The sequence below is a fragment of the Papilio polytes genome, unplaced genomic scaffold (genome assembly GCF_000836215.1).
Source record: "Papilio polytes unplaced genomic scaffold, Ppol_1.0 DF821845.1, whole genome shotgun sequence".
Lineage (NCBI taxonomy): Eukaryota > Metazoa > Arthropoda > Insecta > Lepidoptera > Papilionidae > Papilio > Papilio polytes.
Window position 1 is genome coordinate 2365164 of NW_013527359.1, and position 14400 is coordinate 2379563.

Sequence of the window (14400 nt, forward strand, 5' to 3'; positions counted from 1 at the left end):
TGATGGAGAAGACACACAAGAGGACCTTTCATTTTCCTATGAGTCTCCTCCACTGTAAATCCACTTTTCCTTCCCGTCCTTTCCTCTTAAGAAAAGGGTAGAAAGGGAAAATAATTAAAATTAGGCCTCCGGCACCTCATCAAACGAATCGCGGAATTGCACCCACTTCACGCCTGTCTTCTGTGTGGTCGTGGTATTGCACCGGGCGAGCCGGCCCATTCGTGCGAAGATGTAAAAGCGGGCTCTACCACTGTCAAACCAACTACGATTACCGTTACCATAATAACCTTTCTATGCTGTGATTAATGACATCTTTCGCCACAAAGTAGTGTGTGTTTATGCTTTATTATATTAGTATAGAGTATAGATGATTGTGGTACAATTGTATGTTAATTGATTTGAGGACATGTACAACTCAGAAAATCAAAGCGACACCAGACTAACTGCAGTATACAGAGTCAATTCATTAGCCGTCACTTGTTTGTTCTATACAAATACGCTGCTAGAGAGCTGCCTTTACGAGTAGTATAACCTATTCAGTTGATATGAAAAATCATTACATTATAACTAGTAACATAGAAAGTGAATTCAATGTGTTAACTAGCTTTCGCCCGCGACTCCGGCTGCGTAAATTAAAAAAAAAAAAAAAACAAAAATACCTATGTATTCTTCCAGACTATTCTTCACATTTATGCCAAATTTAATCGAGATCGAGTTTAGGCTACGATCCCTAACATCCATCCATGCATCTAAACTTGCGCACTTATGATATTATATAGAAATAAATAAACAAAAAATGGAACCCACTTGCAAGCACTACCTTCTGGATAACAAAACTATTTTCAAAATCTATCCACCAGGAGCGGAGTAATGCCGTAACACAAATAAAAAATACAGACAAATTGAGTACCTTCTGTTGGGAAGGTAGATTTTAAGATTAGGTTTATTTTATTAGGTTTAAAATTTAAATTACATCGTAACCTTAATTGGTTAAATTTATTTATTAGTCTTTTTATTTGATAGTGTCCAAATTCAACTCTTAAATCAAAGTAGAGAAATAAATTACGTCTAAAGAAGGATCCAAGCCGTTAAGAGTTTCAAATTCAAATTTATTAATTCCGCAAGTAGGTCAGGTTCCATTCACGAGGAAAGAGATTCAAAAGGATTATAATTTAATTATTTTGTAGTTGATACCTTCGAGCAAATATACATCGAGGATTGGATACAGATTATTTACAGATATTAAAAAAATATATAGCGCACTCTTATAAGTTCCATCTTACTTCATACTAATTTTACAAATGGATGGATGGACGTTTGTTAGAGTTTGTAGCTTTAACGTCTGAACGGATTTAGATGAAATTTAGCATAGATGTAGAGGATAATCTGAAAGAACTAATAGGTTATTCACTTTTTTTTCTTTTAATTCCACATCGCGAGTCGCGGAGTCGCGGGCGTCATTTAGTATTAAATATGTCCCTTCGTGACAATTAAACAACCCTCGTTGTGGTAGTTAATCATTAAAAGAGAGACAAATCTAGTTAATCTGGTATAGAAGGCTGGTCGTTTAGTTAACACAGAACATCCCTTTGCTGTTAACGTTAAAGGAAACAAGGGCATTCAGTAGCCTTTCATTTTCCAATAGAATGAATTGCTGATGCGATGAATGTGAGCTTCTATACAAGTTTAAACACAAAAGAGGCGTTAACATAAAATCGAAGGTTTTCTAGCAGACGGGAAGGGTTTGGAATAAACCATTTATTTACATTAGCGTAGCGGACTATTGTGATTTGGGTGTACATTTTGAAATTTCTTATCGAAGATAACAATTTTCTTAAAAAACATACTTAAATGTAATGAGGTGTTAAGTTCTTTCAAGGTTTATTTGGATTTTCTGTTGGTTTATTTGCTAGCATTTACCAAATTGCGTAAAAACTAGGAGTCTATAGGTAATTGTTTAAATATTTTTATGCAAAGAAGACTTTTACTTATCTTTCTTAAGAATGTTCAAAATAACTGCGAGAATTAAATAATCTGTAATTCAGTATTAACAACCTTTAATAAAACAATTGAGCATAATACAAGAATAACGTATGAAAGAAAAACAAAATTCCAGGTTCAATAATTTAATTGGAAGCTTTTCATTTAGACGAAATTTCGTTTGAAGAGACGCTTTCAAAGAAAAAGGAAAAAAATATTTAAAGCCAACAAAGCGTGTTTAATAACTTTCATAAAGTCGAACGAGTCGTAAATATAATGGAGCTGTCGACTGAAAGCTAATAACGGAAATTAAAAAAGAAAAGAAAACAAATGTCAATAACACTGCGCTATTTACGATAATCGGTGAATATAATCTTACTAATATTATAAATGCGAAAGTTTAGATGGATGTTTGTTAGAGTTTGTAGCCTTAACTACTGAACGGATCTCAATGAAAGTCATAGACGTAGAGGATAGTCTGGAAGTACAAATAGGCTACTTTCTTTTGTTTTTTTTTTTATTTATTCATCTCTCGAAAGTTAATTTTTCATAAAGCTATTTATCCATTACTCGGCTATTAAAGGCTTTTAAAAAAATTATTGCCTTATTATACATATTGTAGCTTTGTATCGCCTTCAAATTAAACAACCTTTACGCAATTACACGAATAAGAAAACCTTTAAAAAATAACTCAAATAAAGTCTAAGTAACGGGAACTAGCACTATAAAGCTAAAGTGGCTTTTTCTTTTCTGAACTATATTTAAGGCCTGCGGAATTCATTTTCATTTTACATGAAGTTACTAAAAGAAAAGTAAATGTTCAATAATATATTTAACAATGACAAAGGCAGAGAAGAAATCGGATAATCCTCCAAAGTGTAAATGAAAGCAGATATTTTGCAAATTTTTACATAGTGTAGTCTAACTTTTGAAGTTAAGTAAGCTTCTGTCAAAGTTTAAGCACAATTATGCACACATTAATAATGTGTTGTATATTTCTAATAACAAATGCAAGCTTGTTGTTCGACTTATGATATTGCATATTTTATACCTGAGTTAAAATGCAGTAAATTTCCCCCTTGGCTAGCTTATGTAACATTGTCCGACCTCGTATTACATAACGGATAGGTCGCGAGGGAACGTTTAACGATCTGATAGCGGCTCATTTGACTCGCTTTGATTTTAAATTTGCACATTTCTTTTGTTTTTCGTATCGAAATACAACTAAGGTCGTGTCTACTGTCGAAATATGACATCTATTAAGTTAACAAAATATTTCTGTTTAAATGTCTTAGCGTAATACATATTGGTATAATTAAACATTAACCAAAACTAAATAGACTTTTATATATTGTTAGCATTTTTATTAACATAGAAGTGCATTGGTAGTGTATTAAGCGGCTAGGAGAGCTCTCCATTCACGTAGCAAATGCCTCGTGTTGGCATCGTACCAAATTTTTGATGACATTTTATTTTTAAATTAGCGCTTAGAGATGGTGCATTATCTTAAATTGAAAATACTTTGAGATCTTATTCTCTGTTTAAGTTTGTTGCACTAACAATTTATTTAAATATTTATTAAGAAAATACAACCACTTTTGAGTTTTTATTCGATGAAATTGTAGCTAATCTATAATTACAAAGCGAAGCTAATCCCAAAGATGATGCGAAATTCAATTTTGAAATATAATTGAAATAAAATTGAAGTAAAGATTAAATAAGTATACTTTAAATCAAATGGTAGCGTATTGAGTCTTTGTTTTATAAATTCCCTTACTTTGCTCATTCCTATGCGTGACATATTCACGGAGACGCGTCTTAGCAGAATATGCTTTTATCCTGACATTTTTTAGCTTTGGCAATAGTATATATTCTTATTTTAATCCTCCTATAACTTAAGTTTATTAGATCTTTTATAGTTCACTTAAGATTTATCGAGCGGGTTCAAGCGTAAGGATAATAATTTAGTTAACTAAGTTTTAGCCTGAAGATTTGGGAGAGAAATAAAGATTTATTTATGGTTGGTCTCCCAGTTACACTTAACAATCCAGTAACGTTTTTGGTTCGATAACTTCATGAAATCTGTTTCCGAACTACGTAAGTTGAGTTTTATTTCGTTGAAACTTGGACAACATAACACTAATAAATCACTAAGTAATGATAAAATAAAATATTAAAAGATTTCTCCTTTAGATTCAAAATTGTTATTTTATTTCATGGTAGATATCAATTTGATTTATATTCGTAATAGACTAATCGAAGTAGCAATTGGGTCAGCCGCACTTATTTCATTTGGGCGCTGGCGTCAAATTGCCGGCGGCGTGGACCGCACACCTACTTTATGACAACCCTTGTTATGTAAACAATGTTGACCGGCACCTCTATATTGTTTCTAAATGACAACCTTGAAGAATATATTTATATCAATAATTTGATATAGGTACTTTAACCGTTCATTATAAAAATGCATCAAAGATTACAGTATAAGAACAAAAGTAAATTATTATTTAGATTCTTGTAAAACAAATTATTGATTTTCGTGACTTATCTAACAGTCGTTGATTGTTGCTGATAATATTAACAATAACAAATCAATTTCGTGATACATGCCCAATAATTAACGATTATAAGATGATTTAAGTTGGCAACACTACGAGTATAAATGGTCATAAAATACGTCAATACTACAAAGTTTTGCTCAAGTAATTAAATTTAATTAACAATGCATCTTATTAAAGTAGAACTGTGCAAATTCAATAGCTACTTCATTTCCAACTGTAATGCTTTGCTCGTGTCCGGCTTCCGTAATTAGCGGCCGCTAAAGCTCGCGTAACCTATAACGTAACGCCAATCAAATGGAAAACAAATGAAACGTGATACGATAACTGTTAACATTGTTATGCTTTAATAATGATGATTGATTTACTAACCGCCATATTTGGTGTCGTTTTATTTCTATATCATTTACTTTAAAGTAACTTCTGGAGTTGATAGGTATTATGTTATTGTAAAAACTATTATATTAAATTAAGAATCAAACAGTCCGCGCCAGTAACGGACGTATGGCCACTACAAAACATTTATTGAACTTCTCACAGTGAAAAATACCATCAATATATCGTCGCGTAGCCGTAATTGGATTTTTGTAATTTCACGGTACAAGGATGAGATCGTATAGGGCGAGGCGCGAGATAAGTTCTTGGGAATATTTTCATATGAAATTTGCAAATATTCACATATATTATTTGAGATATTTGATAGTGTGAGACAATTGTAACCAAGTATTCGGGCAATAAAAATTTCTAAGTAATATTCAGTCGAAATATCACAGTAAAATAGACAGAACGAAAATAAAGTACTGCATACTGCAAGACTGGCCGTCTATACGAATATTTATCGACCATATTGACGTTTCAGCGAAGTTGTAAAGAACGACCTTGTAAAGTACACCTCTAACAAAATGTCGACGTGGATTTGCAAAATTAAAACGTATTCTAACCTTTTAATAGCAGCGTAATAATATTACTTATTAAGTTCTTACATGTTCCATTTGATTCTGTATAAAAAGAACAAACATACCGAATTCCATTCAACATTTGTAATGATGCATGTCATCCCTTAAATTACCGTTGACAAAACAGAGACTATAACATCTTACTTTTTAGTAATACGATAAATTCGTATGTTTAGACGGATGGATGGATGTTTGTTAGAAGGCACCTTCAGAACGGCTCAAAGGATATCCATGTTCAGTATAGATATAGTACATATACTGGAAAAACACATAAGCTACTTGGTGCATTTAGAAAAGTTTAACAACTGTTTATGGGTTCATTATATTATTTCTTATATGGGTTTAAGCAAAAACACCTCAATATTTAACCGCTGTGAGGTAAAAAGTGAATTTCAAGCAAGATAAGACTTTGACCGATCGATCTGCAGCCACGAAAACCCATCCACTGATTAGAGATTTACTGACCCGTGCCTTCGTAAATTTAATTAAACCGTAGAGACCACTTGGAGATTAATGTAACTAAGAAAAATCGAAAGGCGGTTGAATTTCTCGATAAATATATAAGATTGTGTATGTGTTCTAAACTACAGATCGCATTTTACCGGTAATAAAATATGCTTCTGCGGTTTAAAATAACCGCCACAATATCATATAACATCGGCACATATACGATACACAATGCTTGTAAATGAAAAAGGAAGTACAAAGATTAAATCTAGAGAACATCAAAATTTTTGTTTACTGAATTCATTTATTGGTGAGTGCACAAACCAAGCTAAGATCGTCATAAAAACATACAAAATTAATCTCACCACCCTGATATTTTTAAAGTTAAAATAGTAAAGGAAAAAATAATATATTAAAGTCTCCGACTGAGCCATAATTCAAGTTCGTATTCGGCGGTGCGGTGTAATGACGGTAATGTTTTCGTATTGGATTTTTACGACACAATAAGAAGAGATGCGTAACGACTTCATACCACTGGCCTACTTTTAACAATACCATAAAGTGGGTCAATTCACCAAATAAATCGGCAATGAGATGCAACAAACCACAAACTCCTCTGATTAAATCATAATGGTTCAAAAGGAACGGGTCGTATACATTGTTAATGGAGCACAACAAACTGATACAATCGCACAAACATAGAAATACAGTTTAATTATTTAATACAGCAATGTAAAGAGAAGTTACCCTTAGATTACTTCTAATATTTAGGCTGAAGCAAACAAACACCAAATTGTGACACTAGGAAAGATTGAACAAACTTGTATTGGGCTATTGTTTATTTTATGTTGATCAAATTGCAACTCACATAGAAACCAATGTAGTTTAAAATAAGCCAATTTCCATTTAATCAAATTATGTCAAACAAATGTGTTTGTAAACTTATATTTAATTCAACACATGCATTAAAGTTAACCATGCGTAGTCATGCTATAGAATTTGCAACTAGAATTAGCATTTTAATGACGTCATGACACTATACGCGATGTCACATGTTTATGGTTCGACAACAGATTATAAATGACGTCAAATGGTAGCGATGGTGTCCATACTATTAATATTAAATTGTCTATTGTCTATTGTCTAGGTCAGTATTCTGTTTAGACTAACGATAACTACCGAGTTAGATTAAATTTAGTATCATTTATTCGTATGTCACGTAACTGTATTACGATACTCCGATCTTATCGCCTGTATCTACAGTTATATGCGGGTGATCCAGATGTAATTGACCTGTATTTTAAAAGAATTGGGTTAACAAAGGAAGACAGCGATGCACATGATATAGTTTTCAGTACATTAACTCCATTATTAGAAGTTTAAATTATTAATTCGTATACCTGGGGACTTGAAACACATAACTCTTTGATGGGCTGATGATGGTAATAAAGTAATGAAGCGCTTTTGAAGATAGCATCACTTTGGGGCGTAACAAAACTTTTATTTAGTTCATAAAGTTAACGAGATCTTGAAGATTATTAAACAATTGCAATCGCTATTTTTTCAGCCATTTATAAGCCTTTTCTTCGCTGTTCGTCTAAAGATTTATTTATTAGTTGACGGTAATACTCTACCCGTGCAATTAATACTCGCCATAAACCATTCTTTATCAAGATTTTCCTCTATTTTCAAGTTGTAAACACTTTTTTGGGTCAGGCGGGTTTTTTGGCATTTCGATGTTAGATAAAATGTGTTTTAAGTTTCACTTGATGTTTAACGTGATATAAACTAATTTCCACATCGCGGCAGTATTAGATTGTTGTCTTTATTGGCTCGCGTATTTTCGCCCGTTGACGATTTAATAAGAGCACAATTTCCCGCCCGCCGTCTTCGAATTTACAACTTCCGTAAATCTTCTGGCTTCTGCTACGTTATGAGGGATTAGGAGATGTAAAACGCTTCATAATACAAAGCTCTCTGCTTTCATTAAGCAAACTTATTGATCGTTAACATATAATAAATTAACGCCGGCGTCCAGAAATACGCTGTTTATTAATAATTACTAAACATTAATAATAGTAAAATATAGCCTATGTTCCTCACAGATAAATTACCTTTCTGATGGTGAAAAAAAATCTAAAATCGGCCTAGTAGTTTTTAAGTTATTTCAATACATACAAAAATATAAATCTTTCCTCTTTATAATATTAGCATAGACAACTCAATGCGTTTAATTTATATAATGAAAATGTGTTAACGAAAAGTTTATGAAAATGCTAGATACAATGTCTTCATTCCCTATGCCGATTTTCTCATTTCAATAAAATCTTGATAATTTGAGCTATTTTCGATAAATTCGTGAATGTTGTCAATTTGCCTAATTTATAGAATAATGCATATTCGTTGTGAATAAGTTGCCTTATATTAGAATCTGTGTTTCTTTTATGTATACCCCAATTATTTGTTTGTAGTAACATTGTACGTCACTTCTTTAACCTCATGCCGTGTTGATTAATTTGACCCTTTGCCTTTAAAAATGCGATATTTGTTATAAAGCTGTCCACAATCGCCCTAAGCCGTCTGAATCCAACGACTTTCAAATGTTCTGTCAGGTCATGAGCCTGGTAGGACAGAATTAATGTACTCAGTGAAACGACTAAATAAATCCTTTCGTCAAGCCTAATATAAACATTAATTTATCTTTAGTAACAAATTAAGTTAGTTCAAGTTCTTAGAGCAATAAAGATAATGGCATTATCTTAAAATGTAAGAAAGGCAATTTGGTTGGTGACTACCACCCCATGCTGGTGCCCGACGGACAATACGGAACGATATACTGAGGTGCTCTTGTGTCCCTTTGCGTTTCACCATCACCTATGCTTTACGCGTGTGGTTTTGTTTGTAAACTTACATAGCACTGCTGGCCCTTCTATGAAGCAGCTGCAGCAAGCTGCCATCGCCGGCGGAGGAGCAGAGGCTGCGGGAGCGGGTGCGCCGCCCCCCACCGCCGCCCCCGCTGCCCCGCCGCTCGCCCCGCTCCCGCCACCTCGTCACCAGCGACTCCAAGCACAGCATCGCGTGACCATCGCAAACCATCCGATATTAATGTTTCTAACTTTACTGGCTGAATGCAGCCTGCAGTGGTTTTTTTTTTTAATAGAACGCCAGACTATGACTTGTTTTAAATTTATTATGTCGCTTGAATTATTTCTTAATTGAATATTAACGATTTACAGTTATTAGTTATACGGAAACTAATACACGGATTAGTCACATTAATTTGTAAGAAATATGCAGATATAAAGTTTGTTAATAACTTTTCTATAAACGGGACGGTTACTTTTTATACCAACTTTCGCGTCGCAAATTTATCGTCATTAAATTTTTCACTTCACTTCAAAATACTAATTACATTATAATTAATTAATCTAACGTTCACAATGAAATATCAATAGTCGTAAAAGTTTCAGAAGCTTTACGAATTACATGTTTCGATAGTCAAGTTTTCGTTGCCGTTAGAATACTGGCGGAGACACGGCTTACCCGAGCGCCGGTTAGCGACTGAGGGCTGAGGACCGTCACTATACTGTCATACCCCTAAGGCTACTTCACTTGGGAATTTTCGCGCAGGTTTTAACCGAAAGTATGTCATTGTCAAAACTGATGACAAAGTTATAGCGCAAGGCGCAAGCGGTAACTGTTTACGTTGTATGTAACTGCAAAGGATTATGTCCCTCCGCATTGCACCTCCAAACCACAAAGTTGTAATTTTAAAACAAAGCGAAGATGTTGTAACAATATTATGATTTATTCTTTTGTTAAAAAAAAGAGTACAGTCAGCTGCATAAATATATCATGTACGTTTAGAAATCTTTAGACACATGTAACTTGTAAATGCTCAAAGGTTTAAAAATACATATACACGTAAAATAACGTGTATTTATTATGGTCGTGAGCATACGGACGTATATGTGTTTACATTTTTTATGAAACCGAAAGTATATAAGTTTCTGAAGCTTTGTATGCATCTGACTGTACAAGAAAACTAAATTAAATATTCTTAAAATGCTATTGACATATTTGTATTTCAGGATTGTTTTACACGTATTTAGAATTTATAGGAATATGGTATTGGTGTGGAAGAGAGAGGCGTATTAAAAATCTGGAAAACGTAAATACGTGCTCGGAGCTCTGAGTATATGAGAGTTTATTTCTTTAATCTTTACGATGTCTTGGTCTAAAAACATTAAATCCTTCGATTGAGTTTACGCAATTGAAAGCAAAAATGCAGCATTATTTAATAAGAAATGTATGCGCTCGTGTAATATTTTGTAGTAGCCGTTATTTATACAGTCTCTATAAAGTAGCAGTTATAGGGCATTCAAGTTTAATCGATATTATGGCAATTCACATTTGCACTCTAGTCATAGTATTAATCAAAAATAAATTTTATAAATTTTGTTCTATTTTTCTAGAGATTTTGTTACGTATATGTTAAAACTAGTCCTTGATACCGGACGTCCGCGTCCTAAGTATTATCGACATTCTTTTAATTTCATTATGTCGTAATTATTGTAGCTGTAACTAATTAATATTGAATTGGTAATAAATGATACATTTTTTTTCGAAGTCAATTCAAAATCAGAAACCTTTCCCTTCTCTTCTGTAAAGTTTAAAAGTTGAAACCTTTATGTAGTTTTGCGTATAACGTAGATTTTGTTTAAAATACTCTGATAACATGTCTATTACTTACTCATGATTTCACTTCACGCTTCACTTATAAGTATATTAGCATAGTATTAGTACCGAAATAGTCGAATGAAAAAAAGATAATTTAGTAAATGAAAATACAAAGTGGATTCGTTCCATGTTCAATTGGATTAGGCGTAATGTTTACCCCGACGGACTTGTGATAGTAAAATTGCTTTGGACAGCGCCAAATGAAATACGTGACTTTTCATCGATCCATTCCGCTCGCTCCACTATAGATGGCATCAGTTTAAATAAACTTAAATTACAATTCAATCTCTATAAAAGAACTGGCTGTTGTCTGCGAATTCATCCGCGTGGTGTTAAGAAAATAAACTAAAACGACTAAAACTAAATCTGTGGAAAACTAAGAGAAATCTATCTCACGGAAACTGTACATTTTTCGGAATTACAGAGTAACCTATACACTATTCCAGACTATGTATCTATTGTTGTACTGTAAAACGTCCAGCCGTTACTGAACTACCTAATAACAATCAGACGTCCGAACTTTCGCCTTAATAATATTAGTAAGAAGTACATTCGCTAAAATACGTAAACCGATTTAATTCAATTACGAATTTCGTGTAGACATCTAACTAAATTACTTTAGTACGTGGCACAACGATATTTAAAAACAATCGTATTAGACGTATCATTAGTCATAGTACAAAATCGTCCTGAACTCCTTAAGTACACAACATCGTCCTGTACTAAAGGGGTTCAGTACGATTTTGTACTATGGCTATGATATAGCCTATATAAAACAAAACAATAGCGATATCTGCGATTAACTTTTTACGACTGTTATCAAACCATTTGTCAACGTGCGAGCATTGTTAAATCGTTGATTAAAATAACAGTGCCGCCGTTACTGTCACAAGAAAGCAATCAGACTGAATAGGCTTATTTAAGGTACTTAAACAATGAAAGAGTAAATAAATAGAACAGGAAAGCCCCAGATTTTATGCGTACTTCGGTCGATAACTGCAGGCCGAGTCAACGTACGCGTAATGGAGTGCTCATGCCAAAATTTCCCCTCAGCCGGGAAGAACATTAACATTCAGATATAAACGCCAGATGTTAAGGCTGAATTGGGGCGGTCTTAGCTTCCAGCGTTTATAGCCGATAAAGAAGATGAATGCAGAACTTAAACCATAAAACCTTTTTTAACATGTATTTAGTAACAAATGATAAAACTTAGAGAGATTTAAAATTTGTTTTAAATAACAGGTATCACTTAGCACGTTATTTTTATTTTTATTAAAAGTTTTTATTATTTATCATGTAACTTTAAATATTCGATCGATTTCAAGCGAGTGAGCGGTCACTTCTATTAAAATTGTATGTAAACGAAAAGATGCAAGTCCTTTCTACTCACGTACACGAGTCCACGAAAACACGAGCTGCATAAGATCAAGCCATCAGTTGATTTTCATTTTAAAATGTGTATCTGTTTATAGCTTTATATTTATTTTAAAACACGTGTATTTATAGTGATAGTGCCCGCTTTAACATCTTAGCACGAATGGGCCGGCACGCCCGGTGTAATTCCACGACCACACAGAAGACAGGCGTGAAATGGAAGCGATTCCGTGTTTCGTCTGAGGAGTGTGGTGCCGGAGGCCTAATTTAAGTCCCTTTTTCTTTATCACCCTTTTCTTATAAGAAGGGAATGGGAAGGGAAAGTGGATTTAACGGTGGAGGAGATGCATAGGGGTGGTAAATATCCTCTTTATGTCCGTCTCCTCCGTCGGATAAGGGTAGGCAACGCATCTGCAATTGCGGATATCTATGGGCAGCCATAGCTTCGCCATTTTGGCGGATTCAGGTGACCGCTTGCTCGTTTGCCACCTTATGTTATAAAAAAAAAGTTGAAGTAAAAATTGACTTTAAGTTAAATTGAGCTTAACACTAAGCGTGCGTATATCTGAAACTAAACAATCGCACAATTGTTTAGTTTTGTTGCTATTATTTAATATCGATGTATTATTTCGTTATAACAAAATATCGCAGTATAAATCTCTATTCACAAGTCATGCCAGTTGTAATAAGTGAGTCGGAGTTCAGCCAACAAGTACTTGGCCATGTGCCCTCGTATGACATATCTTCGGAAATGTCAAATAAGTGTCCTATTACAATTGTAACTTAAACGTGATGATTAATGTGTTTTAAATTTTCCATACTTAATTTTTACTCGAAACGTTTGCTGTATAAATGCAAATTGTGCATACATGTAGTTGTATTTAACGTCTAAAAATTATTAATAATGGTCGATAGATGTCGTTTTATACAATAAAATAATTTAGGAAATAATAGTAAAGTAACTTCCATTAAATACTAAACATTGAAAAATCTAATATACCTATATTCGTAGGAGTACAAACACATGAGGAATAAATAAATAAACGTACATTAGAGTCTTATTAAGAAGTGAAAATCGGAGCTAGATTTATATTCAATGACGCTGTAATCTTTGTCAGCATTGGTTATCTCAAAGCCCACGCTAAAAGAAATGTCCGGCCAAAGAAATAGAAATGAATAAGTAATTACCATGTCTATGAGATGTGATGAAAGACGATCTTCGATGGAATTTATTTGATTTCTCTTTGGCGGGCGATGGCTTTGATGTTTGCTCGGACGTGTTTTGTCAAGCACTTTCTCGATACATTTTTTTTTGTTTTTGCGAATTATATTTGAAATCTCTATCAAAATTTATTTAAAAACCCTAGGTTATAGCAATGACGAACGATCGTTCCGCAAAATGGCATTCTGTTTAACACGGTCTTGGCCTTTTTCCTCTATGATATTGTTAGTTTTTTTTTTCAAAGAAAAAGGTAATAATGCAAATGAATTCTAACTTACACGTTGAAGAATCTACGTCTGATTTTGATTGCAATAAAAAACACTTAATTAGCAAACACGTAACAAAGTTTTGCTTGTTAATGAATAATGTTATAACTAAAATAGGCTCAAAGCATGTCTGGCAACGATCCAATTCGATTCCAACAATTCTTATGTCGTTTTACACCCAACTGGCAAAAGGATTTTAAAAATGTTTTTACATAAATTGACTTTAAATTTAAGCATGCTGAAGTAAAACTAGTGCATAAGACTCCAGTTCTATAGTATCCATTGAGTTTACTTTTTTTTTGCAAAATCAGTACGAAACTAAAATAAGCCGCGTATTACCTCAGGATCCACATCGATCATAGAGACAGACATTACCAACAGCAAACTCGTACAACAACTTCACCAAATCCAAGTAAACGCCTAAATATTGAAACTTACAACTCTGTACGGCAGTTTTTAACTATATTTAATGTTCTCATCAGAAGTGATGTAGGTATAATTTTAAGAACATTAAAAACAGTTAAATAAATGTAGAAGACTAGATAAATGTTTTTGGTATAGCGCCATCTATTGAGACTGCGGTATTACCAGAAAAGTTTTTCGCTTACAAATTTTAACAGCGAGATGGAATGTTACGAAGTTCACACTTGCTTCAATAGATGGCGCAGTTCCCTGGTTTTCAGAGAAATTCGTTCAAAAACATTCGACAATGACTGTCAGTTTGACAGTTTTTCGCCCGACTCTGTCTTAAAAACATCTGCGTAATAATAAAATTAAACCGGTTGATTTGATTGTTTCTAACAAATGTTTACAAAAATATAAACTATATCAGTATTTTCATAATAGATTTCATTTTT

General features: G+C 33.4%; 1 protein-coding gene across 1 annotated transcript in view; it reads right to left on the bottom strand.

The window, feature by feature from the left end:
- LOC106107791 (GTPase-activating Rap/Ran-GAP domain-like protein 3) overlaps positions 1 to 9481 on the bottom strand; it is a 39693-nt gene extending 30212 nt beyond the window's left edge. Inside the window, exon 1 of the mRNA XM_013288794.1 lies at positions 8853 to 9481. Coding sequence (XP_013144248.1) covers positions 8853 to 9037 — 185 coding nt within the window. The 5' untranslated portion in view covers positions 9038 to 9481. The remainder of the gene's footprint in view (positions 1 to 8852) is intronic.
- Between the last annotated feature and the right edge of the window lie 4919 nt (positions 9482 to 14400).